We start from the raw sequence: 21099 nt of genomic DNA, 5'->3' as shown, positions 1-21099 counted from the left end.
AAAGATTTGAGAAATTACCTGATTTTATTTCATTGGTATTTTTTTTATTTTGTCAATTTAATATACCATAAGTAGCATGTTAATCTTTGAAGGGATGAAAGAAGTCGTTGTAATGTCGTTGATTACATGATTTTTTGTGTGTTTTCTTACATTGCTTCACGCTTACATCCAATTTACATTTTACATTTTGAAATTCGATGTTAAGATTCTGAGTATTCAAAGTTCTGAAGGAGTTACGAAATTTTTATCTATTCAATTCTACGATCTCAAAACTCAGCCAGAAAAGGAATTATAGGCGTACTCATCAATCCTTTTATCTTTGGGATATCGGGTCCACTGTACTGAATTTCTGAGTCTTGATATCATATTTGAACCTAGGGGCGGGGAAAATTTTGATAATAACATTAATCACACCAAGTATAGATCTGGTCACAAACATGAAACTTCATTCTGAGCCTGGAGTGATTACGTTTTTTCAATAAAACCACAACCCTCATCCTCTAAAGGTTGAATGAGAATGCTAATCTACCGCAGATTGGTAGTAGGAATTAATAATTACCTAGTAGTCAAACGTCAGTCTCAATGCTTACGCAGGCTGGGTTGATGTTATTGTTGTGGCGTGAATTGCAGTTCGGTCTTCTGGCAACCTCGTGATGAGTCAACAAAATACCTTCCTCCAGCTCGATTATGTCCGAAGATGACTCCGACATCGAGTTCTTTTTCATGTGTTGACCTAGCAATCAGACATCAGATTATGAATAAATGAATCACACTTTCGTATATTAATTTTCCATCAGCTATTACACAATGGACAAAAGAGCCAAAATCAGTGTCTCAATTTTCTTGTTGCTTGAAGAAGACAGACTTGCATGTAAAAGTTTATGTTGATCCAGCCAAGAGGTAAATTACTTTATGAATCAAGTGTACATGTGACATCAAGAATATAGGACCCACAATCAAAAGAGATTCCTTGTCTCTTCCCATAAATTCAGATGACTCTTTAAATTAATTCAGATTATAGTTCTTGTCAAAATCTATCCTCAACTTCCCAACCATTTAATCATTTGGTTACAACTCACCTAATGTACCAGGTAGATACGGGCAACTTGTGACGTGATTGAAGTTCTGCGATTGCATTTCTTCCTGATCAGTCTCTCGATGATAGAAGTAATTGAAGTTTGAAACGATGACTGGAACGGGTAGAGCGATGGTTAAGACACCAGCAATTGCACAAAGGGATCCAACAATCTTCCCCCAGACTCCGACGGGCCTGAAACAGGTGAATATTTGATTAAAGGAGACCGTTAACAATCGATTCTTCAAATATATAAATATATACACATGGAACATGATACATATATATATATATTTATATATATATGTATAAGTATATATATTTCAATGAACGTTGTGCAAAGGTATATAAGGTGTGGTGTCTATATATTTTGTGTGATGGCGTGTGTTGAGTGTGGGCTCTACTTGCGGGAGGCTCATCTGTGAAATAACTATAGTGCTGCGCTCTGCTTGTCTAGTTCAAGTGCTCTCTAAGTCTAGACTAGACTAAAAACTAAGCTAAAATTAGACTCGCTAAATAGGCTCAGTGGTGACGCATATATGGTACAGTAACAATTTATCAATTTTATTTCATTCGACCTTATCATCATTAATTTGGCATTATTATTATTATTATTATTATTAGAGGCATGTCGGTTAATGCTGGCTAGAGGCAACTTCTAGGTGATTCCGGAAAATGAATGAGCGAATTGAATCTGTTGTCGTTGAATTTTCATGTCTTACGATAATCAAGGCATTAACTTCAAAGTATGGTCAATTCAAAAATCTACTAGTATTCCCAGTTGAAATTCTATTTTTTACAAAACGTAGATTTTCTTTTGCTTCTCGAGTCCAGTCTTTTCTGAAATAAAACCAGTTACTAGAAGAGAAAAAAAAAGGAATACTCATGGAAATCTTATAATTGACATAAACCAATTTGTATGTGCTTTGTAGAACAAGACTCTATAATAGTAGAAAAAGTTTAAATGAATCAATCACGAATAATGAGGAAGTAAAATACAGCCTCTAGCCAATTCAAACATCAAGAATCTGATGTTTTATTTGTTTTGTTTTTAATATTAATACTTTGCATCACCTATTGTAGCCTCTAAATCTAATACTATACTAATTAATTGACATAATAATTATTAATTATAATAAATAACGTTTATATAATAAATATCATTTGCAGCGATAAATCATTGTGCAGCTTTTCAAAACTATAGTATAATGGTAATAACAATGTTGTGATTATGTTAATATTCAGCATCAACTTCCAATCTAATCCAAACCAAACCAGTCCAAATCAAACCAATCCAATCCAACCCAATCCAATCCAATCCATTTCAATCCAATCATCTACGTGTTCCTATAGTATTTTCTTGTTATTTGTCAAAATTCAATAGAAAAAACAATAACTCCAAAAAATGGGAAAAAAATGTCTCAATTTTTTCAACTAAATAACAAAAAAGAACCAAACAAACACAATGTTAATTGATTCGCGTTTGTGAATAAGAACAGAAGTAACATAATTATCATTGTAGTAGTTAGTGTCGTCGATAAATTGTTGTAACGTTGGTTATTTTTTTTTTCTGGGAGGCATGGATGGCTCAACATCTTAATTGGCTAGATTAAAACCCATATGCTTGGAAAGTGCATGGTATTATATATTATGTAGGTAATATTTCTTTTTCATACTTCTGAACAAGTAACATGAAGGATAAGAAATGAAACAAAACCGGAGGGAAAACCCCATTGAAAACCAAATAATAAAAATAAAAAGGGTGGAAATAGCAAAATGGACTCTCAACAGAAGTATTTATGTCAATTCGTAAAGAATTCGTGATTCGATCAAAATTTTTTCATTCAAGTGAGAAATTATTTTCTTTCACTTCAGTTCTGTCAGATGGATATTAATTAATCACTCAAATGATACTCTCACAATCTAGGCACATACTTCATAAAAAGTCAATTAGTTATTTTGGAATACATAAGAGAAAAATTTGGATATTTCAATATTCTACTCGTTTTGCAAAGTGTGGGGCAATCTTTTTTAATTTTATTTTACATTTCTTCCGGTCCAGGTCCACTTTGCCGCTGGTATATCTCATGATGTTTTGTCTCTTTTCTTTTGTTTTTCTTCCATCAATTATCGAATACATATTCATAATGTATCGTAAATCATATGATGAAGGTATATTATAAGTATATAATTGCGGGTAATAATTATATGTATGGTATATAACATATGTTTAATATTCCAATCCAACCAGCCAGCCAGCCAGCCCACCAACCAGACAACCAGTCAATCGATCAATCAACATTTGAGTAATAATAATAATAATAACAAGAATAACGATAATAGTAACAGTAACAATAATAACAATAACAATAATAATAATAATAATAACACCAATAATAATGATAATATTGATAATAATAATATTAATAACAACAAAATATACAATGATGTTGGCCATGATAGTAATGATAGTAACAATAATAATTGACGGCGATAATATTAATGATGATAATGACCGTAATGATATTAAAAATGATAATAATAATAATAATAATAATAGTGATAATAATAATGATAATAATAATAAACTAAAAAATGTTAATGAAAATGAGTACATCATACGTCATGTCACCATAGCCGACGGTCGTCATCGTGACAACAGCCCACCAGAAAGCGTCCGGAATGGACTTGAAGAATGAATTCTCGGAGCCTGCCTCAGCGAAGTATACAGCCGACGAGAATAGCACCACACCTGGAATAGAAGGGAGAAAACCTCGTTCAGAATTATTAAGTCGTAGCGTGTACCTCATGTCCCCGTAGCCAACGGTCGTCATCGTGACAACAGCCCACCAGAACGCGTCCGGTATCGATTTGAAGAAACTCTCCTGCGAACCAGCTTCCGCGAAGTACACCACCGAACTGAACAGGATTACCCCTGAAACACGGCCCCTTTTTTGCTTTTCTATCTATGTACTACTACTAACACCATTACACCACAGCTCACCTACAATATTCAGTCGTGTATTTAATAATTTTTCCTCTTTTCATTCACATTTAATGTATTCTATCTTGTATCATTACACGTACAATTGTAGCCCTTATTTTTTTTTTTAATTTCTTTAATTTGGAAATTTACACCTGGCGAGGTTGATTCTGAGTCCAAGTCCTACCGTTTTGTATCGGTAAAATGCATCAGAACCGATCTTTCCAGGAGGGCATTCAGAGTCATTTCATACCAAATCAATTGATCTGTGCTTCCGACTAGATTGAAAAAAAGATGAATTTAGAGCGAAACCAAAGTAAAGGGACCGTAGTCGTTCTTGTATCTCATTTCTTTGATGTTGTTCTCTTTTTTAGCAAAGAGATTTAAACATACCTATTTGTTGAGTTTTTTTGCAAGGAATCTACAATCTTCAAAAAGTCTGTTGCGTATTATTGTTTTACAAAAAAATTCCAAAAAAACTGATTCCAATGGTTTTTGGATTGTGGACTATTGTACATAAATAATATGTATATATTTTTTTTATTCCGCTTGGGATCACAGATTAATTGAACAGGCATAAAATACCGTACACGGATATGAAAAGAAGAAAAAAAAACCCATTTCAAGTTTTTCCACAGCGGCCATTTACGATTTCTGTATCGCTATAGATGGTCGTATAAACCCAACAACGGTGATACCATTTCGTTCTTGGCAATTATATAGATGTACCTTCAAATTTCCTGTCCAGCTCTTTGTTTGAAACAGGGAATCTGAGTTTCGTAAAAACAGCGCTCCAAAATTTAATTAATATTCGCATAAAACATTGACCAAGAAACATGAAAAACAGAAATTCTTAGTGTACAAAACCACCTTTCAAGATTTGGAAAGAATCGCAGCTATGATCGCAGTATCTATAACGGAATATGTAAAGAGAAAAGAAAATTGTGCGATTCAAGTCTTTGATAAGGTCACTTTTCGTTTGATATAATCAAAAATTTGGCATACGCCTTCGTACCGCTGTTGCGGGTGCAGCATGTACGATTATTTTCTATTCTGTAATCTGAATGTCCCTCTGAAGAAATTCTTCAAACAGAACTCTTTGTAGTTATATACCTATGTATAGTACGGTGTAAAATAATTGCACAGAGTACTCAAACTGCGCAAAGATCTGAGAGCGAGACTCGTAAACGTTAGAAAATATATATAAAGAAAACATATTCATAACAGTAGGTAAATTAGTTTGTTTGTTAGGTCAAGTTACATTAACTTTACGATTACTACCATGTCATATTGTCATAATATACAGGTAGGTATAGGTAATTCTAATTCTGAAATAGAAAACCTTTAGACGCTTTCAAACGTATAGTCGCGTATAGCTTTGCTTTGTAGAAATGCTGCGCTGCGGTCGTTATAATTGAAATTGTAATATGTATGTACGTACATATACATGAACGAATTATAAGACCACCGTGACAAATTGATAAAAATGGAATTACATAAACGACATTCTTCAAATTCCAATATGATAGACATTTGATGCAACAAGTTTTGTTTAAATAGTAAAAAAAAGTGAAATAGTTAAATAGTTGATAAAAAAGAAAATTCTTTTGTTGTTTTGTTTTTTAAATGAAAATATACCTCACCTATCATCTAAAATCTGTCATTGATTTACGCTGCACTCTGCATTTATTTTTCATAGATATGAAAATAAAAATAATTAAAAACTATCTATAAATTTGTTATGCTTAAAAAAATGTACATTTATTAGAAAAAAGAATAATGAATAAATTAAAAATAAATAAATTAAAAAAATCACTAGTAACTTACCTGATTGCTCAATTCATACCGCTATATCTTTCTATATAGATACATTTTAAAGATTCTATACATAATGAATAGTATGTTATCAATAAAGATATAGTAATATAATAATCAATGAATGAAAATTCAACTACGGAACAAGAATGTAAAAGCTCGCTAAATTTCACTATATTATAGGTATATTAATATGAGGTAGTAGTTATATGCATGATTGCTGTTACGGTCGCTGCAGTAGTTTATAAATAATTGATCTATGGTATAAAATATGGTATGTTATCTATAGATATTACATATACATATATGTATGTATTTTGATATCGTTTGACTAAATTAAAACAGTTTGACCAGATATGAATTTCGAAAAATTAAAGAAAAACGTACGTATTGTATATGTATAAGAGAATTTCGGTGAGAAAATAGTAACGTCGTCGTTATTCTGGTCATCAAATTGAGACACGAAGAAAAAACAAGAATTTTGATAGATAAAAGTGAATGCTTGATCACTCAACCTTTTAACACAGAAAAGATAACAGAAAAAATTAAATATGCCTTGATCAAACAAAATTTTTAAAGGGCCGGGAGACGCTATCAACGTTTCTGGTTCTGTATTTAATACACAGCTCTCGATTGTCTTAATTTATTAGTTGAAAAAAAAGTCAGAATTGTGATTCGCAAATGAATCGTTCCAATTGGCGTCGGAAAATGTGAAAAAGTAAAAAAGTATGAGAAAAAGAGGTAAGATATATTTTCAGTGACTCTGTAAATCCGGAAAATGACACTCGTGATTTTCTGAATAAATAATTGAATCGAAAAGTTTAGAAGCCTCGTGAAGGTGATTCAATGGCGATGAAACAATTATTTTCAAGATACATGTATATGTATAGTAACTAATTGTAAATACTTATTGTTATAAACAAATATAATATTATTTTTTTGTACTAAAAACTCACCAATGAAGAGGAAAAAGATGAGCAGGCCAAGCTCACGCATCGAGGCCTTGAGAGTGCGACCTAGAATTTGTAGCCCTTTACTGTGCCTCGAGAGTTTGAATATTCTGAAGACCCTGACCAGCCTAATGACCCTTAAAATCGCTAGGGACATAGCCTGGTTTGTACTCTTGTCCTGCGGGCTGACCGGAGCCTTTGGCAGGTTGAGCGTGTCCTCCTCCTCGGCCACAACAGTGGCCAATGTAATGAAATATGGAATGATTGCGATGATATCGATGATGTTCATTACGTCACGGAAGAAGTTTAGCTTATTTGGGCAGGCGAGGAAGCGTACTGATAACTCAAACGTGAACCAGATTATACAAATAGTTTCTATTAGGAAGAACGGGTCCGTTATATCCGGCACTTCGTCTTCTTCTATCTTCGTTACGTTCGCCGTTGTATTGAACACTTTATAGTGTTTAAACTCCGGTAGGGTCTCAAGGCAGAATATTACGATCGACAGAAGTATTACGAACACTGATATTATCGCAACAACTCGCGCCGCCTGCGAGCTCTCCGGATACTCGAATAACAGCCACACCTTCCTCTGGAACTCGTGCGACGGCAGTGGCTTCTCTTCCTCCTTAATGAATCCCTCGTCCTCCCTGTTCGAAAAAAATGCAAGATTAAACATCAAAATCAAAGAAAATAGAATCGAAATGGAAGAGAATTTTTTTAATTCTTCGTTGAATCAGAGGGAAACTATTCAATTTATTCGTTTAATTATTTACTGTAACTTTTGGCAGAGTCGTATATCACCTGAATTTGTTGGTGGCCATCTCCCCGAGTTCGTAAAATTTGATTTCCTCGGAGAAGACATCGAGCGGTACGTTGACGGGGCGTCTAAGGCGACCTCCGCTTTGGTAGTAGTAGAGGATCGCATCGAAGGAGGGTCGATTTCGGTCGAAGAAATATTCATTTCTAAGGGGATCGAAGTACCTGATCCGTCGTGCTGGATCGCCAAGAAGCGTGTCCGGAAACTGGTTTAACGTGCGAAGCTGTGTCTCAAACCGTAACCCACTCACCTGTGCGAAAAATAGATGAATAAATCAATAAAACACCAAACCAATTGTAATCGCACGATTAATTCTACAGTTTTTTCGCCTTCGTTTAGCAAAAACCATAGCCGCAATATTAAACTTCTGAATCATTGTGATTTTTAAAACGAACGGCTCCATGTAAACCCCCCGAGACATAAATTTCGGAATAAAATTGTATCCAGTAAGAAAATGTCCCCTCAAAATGTAGTTCAGTTTCGAATTAGATCGTTTGAACACCTCGACGGACTCACAATCGGTCATATTTTCTATTTCTAATATCTTAAAAGGTTTTTGAACAGTATATTTTTTAAGTGTCTCAGGAAGAAAATGAAAAGGGGCGTCTACGATCGTTTTAATGGACGCAATGCAGAGGTGGGTGTCAACCACGAAAGAGTAATAATCCCGTAACACATGTTAACCTTGATGTGGTGAATGGTTCGGGTGTTCGAGAAGGTAAACTTGGAGGTTTGCCAACCGCTGTGCGGAACGCTCTTGCTTCTCTAGGTCAGCTACTGTCTTGGTATAATATATAATCACACGCTAGCTTTAACGAACCTAAGCAAAGCCATAATAGACGATAAAAATAAACATTTCGGTTAATCGAGATTTAGGTACAAATGTTTCATAGCTGACAGCTATACCCTTGCAGCTTAAGAACTTTAGTACATCCTGAACGATCGTAAATCGATTTCATAATACGTAAGGAGAAGTTACAGGGATGATCATCAGACCATCGGGTAAATTGGAGCACTCCATTACGAAGTACGTTACTGGCCCTATAATTTTTTATGAGCGATCCAATTCACCCGGTGGTCGAATGATCCTTACTTTTCCCTGCTACAAATATCCGTATAGAGATGTCGTCCGGGACAAAACTCGAACCGTTGGTTAACCCATTCTAGACGTTTGTTACTTGAAAATGTTCTCAGGATTGGAAAAATTCTATTTGAAAAAAAATGTAACGCGGCGATGGAAGGTAAAGAAAAAAAGGAGCGGAGGATGACGGTATTCTTGCAACCTATAGATGAATATTAATTAATGAATCGTCTTACGTTGATGACGACCCTTTCACAGAAATCATGATCGTGAGGTATAGGCTCGAAGTGTGTGACGCCTGTATATTGCGTGTGGGGGTTCGGCCCGTCCTCGTCCTGGCTGCTGAGCTTTGGCAGCGATCTGTAACAGGAGGATAAAAGAAATGTATATTATCAACCGGAATTGTGCGAAGCTGTGCCTAAAGACGTCGGTAATATACAGTTTTGATAATACGATCGGAAAAAAATTATATCACCTATCCAAAGAGTATACTTATTATATGTTTTATTTAATAGATTTAAAAAACGCGAATTATTTACATACACACTTTACGTGTACACGCATGCACACACATCCGCATTTGTGAATTACATAAATATATGAAAGCGTAATTTTACAACGTATCGCAATGGCAGCGTCTCCTCCCACCCCTTTAACATGTTTCCTTCATAAGTATATATATATACATGCGTGTTTTGACGCAGAATAGAAACGTGCCGGTTGCTTTTTAAGGGCGGTTTGAATACAAACGACTACATTACTAGCGGATATAATACGAGGATAACGATCTTATACACCCGCATGGTCAAAGTTTGCGTAGCGATTTCCTAAGCTTTACTTATACCGCAATAAACTTACGTATCTATCCTATGCCTGCGACTATAAAATTCACGAGGTGTAATTGACGATAAGAAATAAATCTCTTCCGAGAAGAGAAAAAATTGAAAATAAAATAGGCCTATGTGATAACAAAATCGATTATGTTCAAAGAATATTTGAAAATTTCGGAAATTCTCTGGGTAAAGAAAATCGGCACCGTGCACCGGGTTGATTGACTTGAACTTCGCCTAGATACAGTACACGTAGCTGCACAGGTGTACGTATATGTATACTAAAATTTCTAAGGGCCGAGTCCCAGCATATTCTGGAGTAGAATTCGGAACGGCGCATCATGCAGCGGCACGCGATGCAGAACCTCATCGTTAATGCAGGTTCTCGTCAGAGCACCTCTTGCTCTCCCCTCTTCCCCTTTGTGCCACACTTTCCGTAGACACCCTATACAAAACTGATGTGCATCTTTATGGATACTTGTATAGCTATACAACGGCTTTCCTAATTTAAATAGTGCAGTACATTATAATGTACGTGCAGGTGAAATAATATCTGAATAAAACCGCATTAAAAAAAAAGACAGAGAGAGAGAGAGAGAGGAAGAATTTCAGTAGATTTTTTTCTCTTCTTGTCGAGGATATGACGAAGGAGTTTAAATTCTAAAAATAACCGATATCTTATCATTACGTCGGTAGGTAATGATTTTTTTTCTTTGATTTAGAGTGTTCGTCTACACATACCTACGACATGTACGATGTATGCGTAATAGGGTGAGCCAAAAATACTGACCTATCGAATTTATGGTCTTAAAAATACCTATTTGCTGAGAAAATCATTTTTCCGGCATATTCTTCTAAGCCATTGAATTCTCGAAAATGTCATAAAACGATTCAAAAGTAACATTCTTTTAATGAAAAAAATTTCAAATGGCCACCGACGCCTTTTAATATTGAACTAAAAAATTTTTTCGATGAAAGAATTTTTCTCTCAGCAAAGAGGTCCTCTGAAGACCATAAATTCGATGAGTCAGTATTTTTGACTCACCCTAATATGTAAGTAAGCAATTATAAGGGTAAGATCACGTATATGTATACAGATGTCGTACGTATAGCTGAGAAGAATAAAAGGAGGATGAAAAAAAAAAAAATAAGATTAGAAAAAATGAACAAATAAAACTAGAACGATGTACAAGAAGCATCGCGTATTCGGATACTGCTGCTGGAGTAGCAGAATTGCAGATAGTACAGTGCCTAGCAGTCCGTCTATTGTAAGATGACAACGAACACAAGGTGGTGTGGTGCTGCAGAGCAAAGTTGCAATTCAAAAGGCGCGAGCGGGCGTTAAAACTATAAACACTATTTTTTTTTTTTCTTTCTATCTTCCTTTTTTCATTTCTTTGTCTTTCTCGTTTCATTTTCTTTTTGTTCGTCTTCGTTTCAGCACCGCGGTACCGATAAAGAGAGTAACAAGAAAAAAAAAAAAAAAAAAAAAGGGAAGGAAATAAAGAAGAACGAGAGAAAGAAGCAGCAGGTCTTGTGCGCTACAGTTTCGTTCTCTAAACGGTCTTCTATTCTTGCACACGTATATATACCTGTTCGTATATCAACTAAAAGTGCATATGCCTTTCGGCTTTTAACCTGCAAAGACACACACATATTATGTACGTAGTATATACACGTGCATGCACCCATGTACGTATGCATAGAGAGATAAATAAAAGACTAGGGACGCTTCCGGCGTCATATATGTATAATATTGCTGCAGGGTAGAGAAGAACTAACAGTTTGTTTTTCGCTTTTATTTGTTTATTTATTCCGATCGTTCGTTTCGTTTTAGAAATTCTGTAAAGAATAGTTGCAGTACGTGAACGATTTGAACAAAAAAAAAAAAAATAAATAAATGTTTCATCCATCCGTGAAAATTAGCGTAAGTTTAACGTATTTATTCGATACCTATCTAAGTTATTTGTTGACGAGTAAGATTAACTTGATAAGAATTATAGGAGAAATGGATAAAAAACGAAGAGAGGGTGGGAGGAAATTAATTACACGTATAATAATGCGAGAAACAGAGGGAATGGAGGGAGGGATATATATGAGGTATACTTGCGGAAATTCATATGAGTGTAAAATATCAGACGCGGACGTGGAGTCTACGGGAAACGGAAATTTTTCAAAGCCATCACTTGCATGGAAAATTCCTCAACATCCCTAAACCGTCTTCTAGATTGACGTGGGAATTTTGAGGCGCAGACCGACAGACTTTTTGGATATAATACAGAGGTCCTGAGTCGTGAAGATTCGTCGAAATTGGGAAAAGTCACTTTCGACTTGTAAATCCAATTACTACCCTTCTGTTGTACCATCGATAAGGTTATGAGAAGTATAAGAGTATGCGGAATTTGTAGATGTCGAGGGATTGAAATTATTCCATACCGTATAGGCACATGGCTAGGAAACTGCGGCAAAGAGTAGGGCATTGGCTTCCTGCCATGAATTTGCTTCTAGCTCTCTTTCTCTCCATAAAAAAAAAAAAAAAAAAAAAAACCCACACGTAAAATAAAAAAAGATATGCCGTTCGGATATATTCAAATTTGTCAGAAATAATTGGAATGTTATAAAAAAAAAATCAAGGTCAGAACTTAATTCGTCGATGAATCGAAAGAATAATTGAAACTGGTCATACTTTCTTCGGAGCAAGGGGATCTGAATAAAGTGAATGTAAAAAAAAAAAGGAATAATTTGAAAAATCCAATTTAATTAATATGACGAAGAATCCGTAGCAGACGTGTCTGCAGTGTACGGGCATGCACACGAAACAGCGTGTTTCCGCTGTCTTCTTATTGCCCTCTGCGCGTCTTTCTGTCTCGCCATCTAATTCGCATCTTTCCATCTTCCCTATGAGAACGGACAGGAACCACCCTTCCTTTGACCTGCAACCCCCTCGCTGCTATGTCGCATTGCGTTTCTACAGCTAACCCCCTCTAGAATAGCTGGAAGAGGAGGCGTGGCGCAGCTGAGAGAAATCCGAGAGCAATGTACAATATATAGGTATACAGGTACATACACGTCTCTCTGTACACGTACGTACACGTAATACATAAGGGATTAGATCGCCTCAAGCGCATTCCGCGTATGTACGTACATTTGTGTGAAATCATATTCGTGTACTCGATCACGTTGTATCATAAAATACGGGGTGTTGACGAATAATTGTGCCGAGCTCGAAGGGGGTGATAAAGTGCACTTGAATTTGAGACGAGCAATCCCGCGTCCGGAGACGTCGCGTTCGGGCGTTAAAACAGGGCATCGAAGGTCGCTGGCAATTACGTCGATTATATCGATTGAAAATTTGAAAATTAATAAACGATATACAAAACAGACGGACCGCAACCTAAAGTTGTTAGAGCTTTCGAGTAAGGGGGAGTGCTTTGGGTTGCCGATGAGCAGGCGTTGACCACGCTCTTTACCTGCGACCTTCGATGCCCTGTTGTAACGCCCGAACGCGACATTTCCGGACATGGGACGCTCGTCTCAAATTACTTGGTTCACATGTGCTATTATCTGAATCATTTAAACCGCACTGCAATTCTATTTATGTAATAAAAGCGTTTTAAACGCAGCAAAATTGTCGAAACGTTCGTCGTGCCTAAGTCGAATTAAAATGTGTGGTCGAAGCATACGAATACCCATGTGTAATATAATATGTACGTACCACAATTTTGAACATTGTAACACGGATATCTCGTTTCTCGTCAATTGTCAAGAGTCTTATTTTTTCCTCCGTAGAACTATGATATTTCCGTGGATAAAATAAAACCTTCGTCGTTTTAATTGCACTGAGAATTCGATGAAATAATACGAAGTTCTGCACGAGCAATTTATGTTTTGAAAATTGACGATTGATTAGAAAAATTAAGATTGGACAGAAGGTGATTGAAAAAGGAAGTTAAGAATTGAATGCTCTTCAAATTTTTACTTTAAAAAAAAAGAAGTTACATCACGCAACCGTTTACCGGGAAAATTTGTTCACGAATTAGTCGTGAAAATTGGTAATAAAAAAGAGAGACAAATATCGAAAAAAAAAAAAAAAAATTACATACGAGTTTCATCTCCGCTGCAAATTGGAGAGACGCGCGGACATGTGCTCCAGGACATACATGAAAAAAAATATACATGTACATACGTGTCTATATACATGTGTATATATATACGTGTATATAGTTCCTATGTACCTACGCTATGTAACGAGTATCCGCACTGCAGCAGCACTGGCAGTAGCAGTAGAAGCACAACCATCACTTCCGTTTATATAGGTTGTATAAAATTTATATATGTGTATCTATATGCCAAACCGGATATGTATGTATATTACCTATATACGTTTAAATTTATCTACATAAGACTGTCAAAATTATAGTTGGCATTAGATCAAAAATTCCACCTCAATATATGTAGGTATGTATACGGATATATGACTAGTTTATATTTTATACAAAAGTATATATTGATTTTAACGGTCCGAAAAAATCTTGTTTTTTTCTTATTATTACACTGCCTAATCATAACCGCGTGGTTTTATTAATATATTATAACAGATTTCAGTATGCCAGAATATTTCCATTTTTAAATCTTCGAAATCCAAAAATACAGCTTTGTACCCTGCACTCGTTGAAAATACGTATCTTTTTCTGATCTTGGAATCGTAACGCTTTCTTTCTTACGCATGATCGCTAATCACATTTCAGAACAAGATATCTATGTACAGGCCGTACATAGGTATATTGGTGTGCGCACTTTCATTTTCGTTTTGGGCTACTGTTCGTTTGAATTTTCTAATCATTGAGAAAAAAAAAGCGGTCCAAAATCCACGAATTTTCGAGATTTCGTTAAAGGCGTTGCGCAAAGGGTGGTCAGTGCGAGTTGATCCGTTGATGGTTTTCGAGAACAATACAAGTAATGCGGATTCGTTAGGGGCGGCGTGGTGAAAAATTGTCGAAGATCACGTCGACGTGGGAGGAACCAGATATCGTGGAATAGTTTAGCGTAACGTATGAATTCGTGCAGCGAAATCTAAAAAAATTGAAAAACGAAACGATAAAGCTACTTTTTCGTGCTTTCGTGAAAACATGTACATCGAAATACCGCTTATAATATATACATGTGACGTATAGGGCATTTTAGGGGATGAAAATTTTCGTCTTAAAAATCGGCTGACCTGCCCCGAGGGCTGGGTGGAACGATAAGGAGGAAAGGAGGAAGGTTAGGACGAGAAGGGATCGGGGATGAAGGGAGGAGATGAAATTTTGAGAAAACGGAAAGAATGAAAAGAAGAAAGTCGGAGAGAAGGAAGGAGGAAGGGAAGAAAAGGAAGAAAGAGAAAGAAATAAGCGAGGCAGGCGGTGGCAGCGTACCTCGTGTCGCCGTGTTCCTCCGCACCATTCCGGTGGGGGCGTAGTTCCTGCCTCGGTTTGAGGACAGGGGTCAGCCCCCATTTTTCGATGAACTCGATGCGGGAAATCTTGGCGCTTCGTGGCGGTTACGAGAGGGGGCTTCTCCCCCCCTCGATCCCCATGCCTACTGGCATCCACTGGCCGTCCCGCGACCCCTTCGAACCTGCAGCCACCAAAATGGCTGCTACCTCTAGTCACCCTCCTTATCCTCCACCTTCCGTTCCTCCGCTACCGCCGCCACAGTCGTCACCTCGAGGAGGTCACCTCGTGCAGCGGTCGGTGTATCCTTGTATAAGGATTATAACGTATAACAAAACTCCGCGTGATTATATTTTAATAACGCGGAGTAACAATACCAGCAGCAGCTCCTGCAGCTAATATTTAATTCGTCCATTATTAAGGGTAGTAGTTGCCGATGTCGCTGCTGTAGCAGCAGCAGTCTTTTTATAAATGGCATATCTTTTTTACTTCTCCACGTTTTATTTGAATTCTCCTTGTTTCTCTCCTTCCTTTCTTATATATATCCTCTTTGTTATTCCTCCTTTATTTCTTAGTTTCGTTTTAAACTTTAATCCTTATATAGAGATATGTATGTAAAATCGAAGACTTCGAAGACGATATATTATGTATATATACGACCACAATATTATATATTATCATCAACAATATAGAGATGATGTTTTTAATAAACTTTTCACACCCTTCTTAGTTTTGGCTACACAATCATCACAAAACAACCAAACCCCCTTCACACAAAACCACCCCCTCCAACACTGTAGAGGCGTATTGCACGTAGTAGAAGAGAGGAATCGAAAAAAGGAAAATAAAAAGAAAGGAGAAAATTTTATATCTGCGTGTACGGAATGTGAAGCGCAGGCATGAGGAGAAACTGTTAACTGCACCGTGAGACACTCAAAGTAAGAGTAAAGTAAAATAAAATAAAATAAAACAAATTGAAAAAAAAAGAAGAAAACTAGAAAGAGAAAACAATATATTTTCACCACAAACTGTGTAGCACTAAATTATTTGCCCCTACCCCTACTGCAGCTTGGTATTCCTAAAAAAGCTCAGCGGTGATATTGAACATGAAGATGACGATGACGATGAAGCGGATAATAACGACGAAGAACGATCCTCTGATATTCCGATCCTGCACTGTACACAATTTTTCAACGTAGATTTAAATAATCTGAACGATGGTCCAACGTTACGGATATTATTGGGTAGTTTCATCTGAACCGATAAGAACTGAAATATATATATATATATATAGATATATTTTCCAATGGTATACAGTCTCCTTTGCTCAGCTTTTTACACTCTTTAACAAGAAACGTTGATCTGTTTATCGTTATTTGATATTTATTTATAGGTCATTTGTTTTGTTGCTCTCTTGTTGCTTTACTTCTCGATTAAACGTACTTTTCTATCCTTAATCTGTTTCCTTTTTTTAAATTTTATTATTCCATTTGTTTTATTCCTCTTTATTTTCCCTTTTGTTTCTAGTTTTTTTTGTTTCTCTACTGCACTATCTGGACGGATATGCAGCAGCGCTCTGTCTGCGCGTAGACCACTCACTGAACGGACAGGACAGTAGCTGGCAGCGTCTCACGCGAAACACACCACACCAATGTCTGACTTGACTCAACTTTGACTCAACCGACTGACCGACTGACCGACCGACTGACTCGCCGACTCGTATCGTCTATCTTTCCGTCTATCGGCTACGTTCTAATATTTCGGGCTTTTTCAACCAAAGCACCAGCAGCTACTACTACTGCTGATGATGATGGTGATGGTCGTGCTGCTGCTGGTGCTGCTGGTGCTGCTGCTGCTTGCCAGCCCGAGCTGCGCAAGCTCCCCTGTGCTCGCTGGTGGTGCTAGTAGCTCGCTCCTGACTCCCTCTTTCTCTCTCCGGCCACCTCCGCGCTTCTGCTTCCACCCATCCACCCCCTCATCCTAATTCTCCGCCTTCATTCCTCTCTCTGGCAGCCTCTGCATGCACGCCCTGCTACCAGATATACATATCCGACATGATCCAACGTTATACGCGGGTGTATATCGGAACCACCGGAGGCACCGGAGGCGGCATCGGCGGCAACGGTAGCCAAAGCCGGTGGAAAAACGAAAACGTTACGTCGGTGGCTGGCTGGCTGGCTGGCTGGCCGTTGTGCTTGACGAGCGACTTGGCAGACTTGACACACCGGCGAACGAAGGAGCCACCGTCGTCGTCTACCTCGCTGTTTCCTTCCGAAAATTAAACTCACCACGGATACTTGAAAACCCCCTTCGCGCCGGCGCGGATTATATCGGTACATAGGTATATATAATGATAACCCTGCAAAGCTAAACCGATAAACACAACGACCAGATGGGGTTGGTCTTAACGTAGGTATATACGGTGGTACGCGGTAACATCGTCGGAGTGTTCGAACCCCGACGACGATATCGGTATAGCGAGACGCGCGACGTACGGATAAATTTGACGAAAATTTGTCAATTTTTCGAGAAAATCTAGCGACGAAATCGCGAGAGAAGCGATTCAGATCGTTTCGTCGAGTTGAAACGTATAGAAATCGGGACACTCCGAACATCCGATGATGACTACCGTACGTTGAGTCTCTTTTCATCCCCCCACCCCCGGGGAGATCGACGTCCGAAAATCATGCAGATTATCCCATCGATCTCATTATCGAATTATATCGACGAGGACTCATATCCGCAGTATGGTTTGTTACAGTACATGACAATGATCAGCGGGGATTGGGGGCTGAAGGGGGGAGTAAGGGGGGCCGAGGGGAGGGGGGGGGGTGTAAGGGGGTGTGGCTGCACCTGAGTTAAGAGAGGTACGGTTACGGTGATGTGCCGAAAATCGGTTCGTGTTAGTTCGTATATTTTCGTCAATGCGCCACTACCCCATGCGCCATAGGTAGGTTGGTACATATATATATACACACATATATATAGATATATATATTTATATACATGTATATGTATACGTGTACAGGTACATAGGTAGAGAGGGAAGCACCCACGAAACAGCTCGTGAAAAGGGGGATATTCTCCCATCTCTTCGTTACTGCTGCGACTGCCCAACACCATCCACGAGGCACTCTTGCCAACTTGCCCACACCTTCGTACCGCTCCTCATACTTTGCATCTTGGTCATCGGAATTAATTGCGAATCATTAATTTGTCTCCGGTTGTTTTTTTTTTTTACAAATTCTTTTTACAGATCGTCGAACATGAGGCGAGAACTACCCCTAGCGCGAATTTCCAGCCATTCGCTCGATCGCTCCAAACCGTGCGAGCACACGGCGAGAATTTATAGAATTCTCTATGCGAAGGGAACAATTCAAGGGATCCGTATCCCGTTGGATATCCCGTCGGAGGATGTAACAGGCAGATAGGCAGAGCTCAGGGTTGGTGGAAAAGGTTCGAGGGAAGTAGCTGCTGCGACCGCGGCATATGGCAGCATTGCAGTGACGGCATTGATCCCGTGGAGTTGGATAGAGGTTGGAGGTTGGAGGTTGGAGGGTGCAGGAGGGTTCGGAAGGGAGGGTACCGGAGACAAGGCCGCAGCGACGATGCTCGTCCCTCTCTTCCTCTCTTTCTCTTTCTCTCTTTCGCCCTCTCGCGCCCTCTCGCGAACCACGCGCAATCAATACGCCCCTCTCTCCGGCTCTTTCAACAGCTTCGCCGACGACTATACCACCGCCGTTCGTTCCTCTTCTGCATGCGCCGCATCACCAACCCCCCCCCCCCCTTTTTTTTTTTTTTTTGTTTCTCCCAGAACCCCATGGTATACCTATACCCAAGTCCTCCATCCGAGAGTCAGCTGATCGCTTTTACGCCACCCCGTCTCCTCTTACGCTGTATCGCGATACTCGGAGGCCTCATCGTCAACGCTCATCTCTTTCGATCCGATACATGCGGATAACAACAAACTATTCAAACTAATTTCCCACGATCATACGCGACCGATAACCACCCGCCTGATCCTGATAATACATTTTTTCCTGCTCATTACGTTCAAACTTGTTGCTACTTTTCCACCCTTATTTTTCCCCATTTTTTTTTTTTTTATCCGTGTTTTCTTCTCTCCTTCGTCACGTGAGCCTTATCTTTTGCAACTTCCTTTACATCGCCCTCGCGATTTTCCCAGCTTTTGAAATCCCTTTTTTTTCATCTTGCATTTTTCAATTTTATCATCGCGACTCCTTACATCGGCTATATTTCGAAGGAATTCGCCGGGCGCGGTACAGTAGTAACTCCTGAAGTACGCGTCGTACACGTATACGTATACGTATATACGTATACCATGGCGTCAAGTAGCGTATGACCGACCGTACGTTGAGTACGCTACTTGTGGTAAGCGCGCCATGTTCAACCGGCCGTATGGCGTCAGTGGTGTGATAGTATGGTACGAGGCGGCGCAAGTAGTTCCAGCGATTATACGGTCAGACCTAACGGACCGAGGGGCTGATCCGACGTTCCCTCTACTACTTAAAAGTTTCGCTGCAGCTGCCGCAATTATTCAGACAACTGCACCGCCGAATACCCTATTCCAGCGTTCGATTCTCCGCTTATTTTCGCTCACGTATTTCCTTTTTCCTTTCTACTTTTTTCCTCCTTTTGTTTCTTTTGGAAAATTAGAAAATACACCGCGTGGAAAATTAGAATCGGGACGGCGGCGGCACTCTGATAAATCGTAAGATTCGCGATACTCGATCGATTCTTGCGCCGCAAAAATGCCGCAAAAATGCAAAAAAAATCAGAAATTATTTTCATTCTTTCTCTCGCATAATCGTTGCCGTTAATTTTCCATGGTATATATATATATATATATATATATATATATATATATATATATATACGAGTGGGTAGAGAAAACTTTTCGGGTGCAGTATTATAGCGCGCAACTGTCGATAAAACGGATTAATAGTCCTTTAATATGTATGTATAGTTATATACGGTTATAAGCATACACGTATAGTTATATCTATCCGTTCAAAACTTAACCTATTAAACGAACAACTCGCGGATATCGTGACTCCTGCAGAGACTAATGTTGTTGAATTGTTATCATAGTTATTATAATCATTATAATAAACTACTACTTTTCATCGCTCCTGCTGCCGCCGCCGCTGCTGCTGCTGCAGTAATATTCGCTTATTTATGTATAAATGAAATATGTATTGCTTCGAGTCTTATGCTGGGCTGATTCTTTCGAAAACCATCCGATGGAATCTTATTAAAATTTCTGGAAAAGAATTACGTTCGTTTCTTCTTCGAGTGAAACTTTACACAATTTCAACATTTCGAACATCAATAGTTCTCTTTCGCACAAACGATCCGTGCGAAAATGCGGTTTGAAAGAAAAAACTATTGAGTAAAAAAAACTTATAAATGTAAATCCTATAGAAAATTGTTCTGCGGTGGTATATAATTCACCTCTGCGAAATTGGAATAAAGCTACGCGACGACGTATCGGATGAGCCGCAATACCGTGGAAATCAGCCAAGGTATGGTTATAGGATCTGGAGCCAAACCGTCCGCGTATCCTGTCTGCTGCAAGTGCAGCACAAATCTTTATATATATGTACACTTCTAGAGATATCTAACCAATTGAAAATCATTTCTTGGAAGATATCCATTTTCAGAGAACGAGTATTTTCATTACGGTTATCGATGTAAGTGGTGCATAGATGCATAATACACTCGAGTGATTTTTTTTTTTGGTTTTTTTTCCTCTTTCGTTACTTCAGATCCGCATTACTTCAATCGGGTTTGCGGAGTGCAAATTCAACTTTGTATATATATAAAGTTCGTACGATGTAAAAAAAAAAATTGGAAGACGAAGGAGAAAGAAAATAGAGACAGAAAAAAAAGATCCAAATTTTTCTCTTTCGTCACTTTTGAATTCCCTGTGTGATTATTGAACGTGTGAAAAAAAAAAAAAAGAAAAATTTTAACAATGTCACGCGAAATGAGTGTCGCAAAACTAAACGTCGAACGAAAATCTCGTCGATGACGACGATTGCGCGGAATAGGAGAAAGAAAAAAAAAAAAAAAAGAGAGAAAAAAAACCA

At 38.2% G+C, this 21099-nt stretch overlaps 1 protein-coding gene across 14 annotated transcripts in view; it reads right to left on the bottom strand.

The window, feature by feature from the left end:
• LOC105687815 (potassium voltage-gated channel protein Shaker) overlaps nucleotides 1-21099 on the bottom strand; it is an 81471-nt gene that overhangs the window by 3889 nt on the left and 56483 nt on the right. For 7 of the 14 annotated variants that reach the window (XM_048650174.1, XM_048650179.1, XM_048650182.1 and 4 more), the window contains 6 exons: nucleotides 8961-9084; nucleotides 7628-7893; nucleotides 6830-7473; nucleotides 3698-4010; nucleotides 1080-1270; nucleotides 560-733 (listed from right to left, as the gene is read on the bottom strand). In XM_048650174.1, coding sequence (XP_048506131.1) covers nucleotides 567-733; nucleotides 1080-1270; nucleotides 3698-4010; nucleotides 6830-7473; nucleotides 7628-7893; nucleotides 8961-9084 — 1705 coding nt within the window. In that variant the 3' untranslated portion in view covers nucleotides 560-566. Of the gene's footprint in view, nucleotides 1-27; nucleotides 375-559; nucleotides 734-1079; nucleotides 1271-3690; nucleotides 4011-6829; nucleotides 7474-7627; nucleotides 7894-8960; nucleotides 9085-21099 lie in introns of those variants that run through there. The other 7 variants (XM_048650176.1, XM_048650175.1, XM_048650177.1 and 4 more) reach the window with 7 other exon arrangements.

Source organism: Athalia rosae, chromosome 2 (assembly GCF_917208135.1).
Source record: "Athalia rosae chromosome 2, iyAthRosa1.1, whole genome shotgun sequence".
Lineage (NCBI taxonomy): Eukaryota > Metazoa > Arthropoda > Insecta > Hymenoptera > Athaliidae > Athalia > Athalia rosae.
This window is presented reverse-complemented; position numbering and strand designations above follow the sequence as displayed.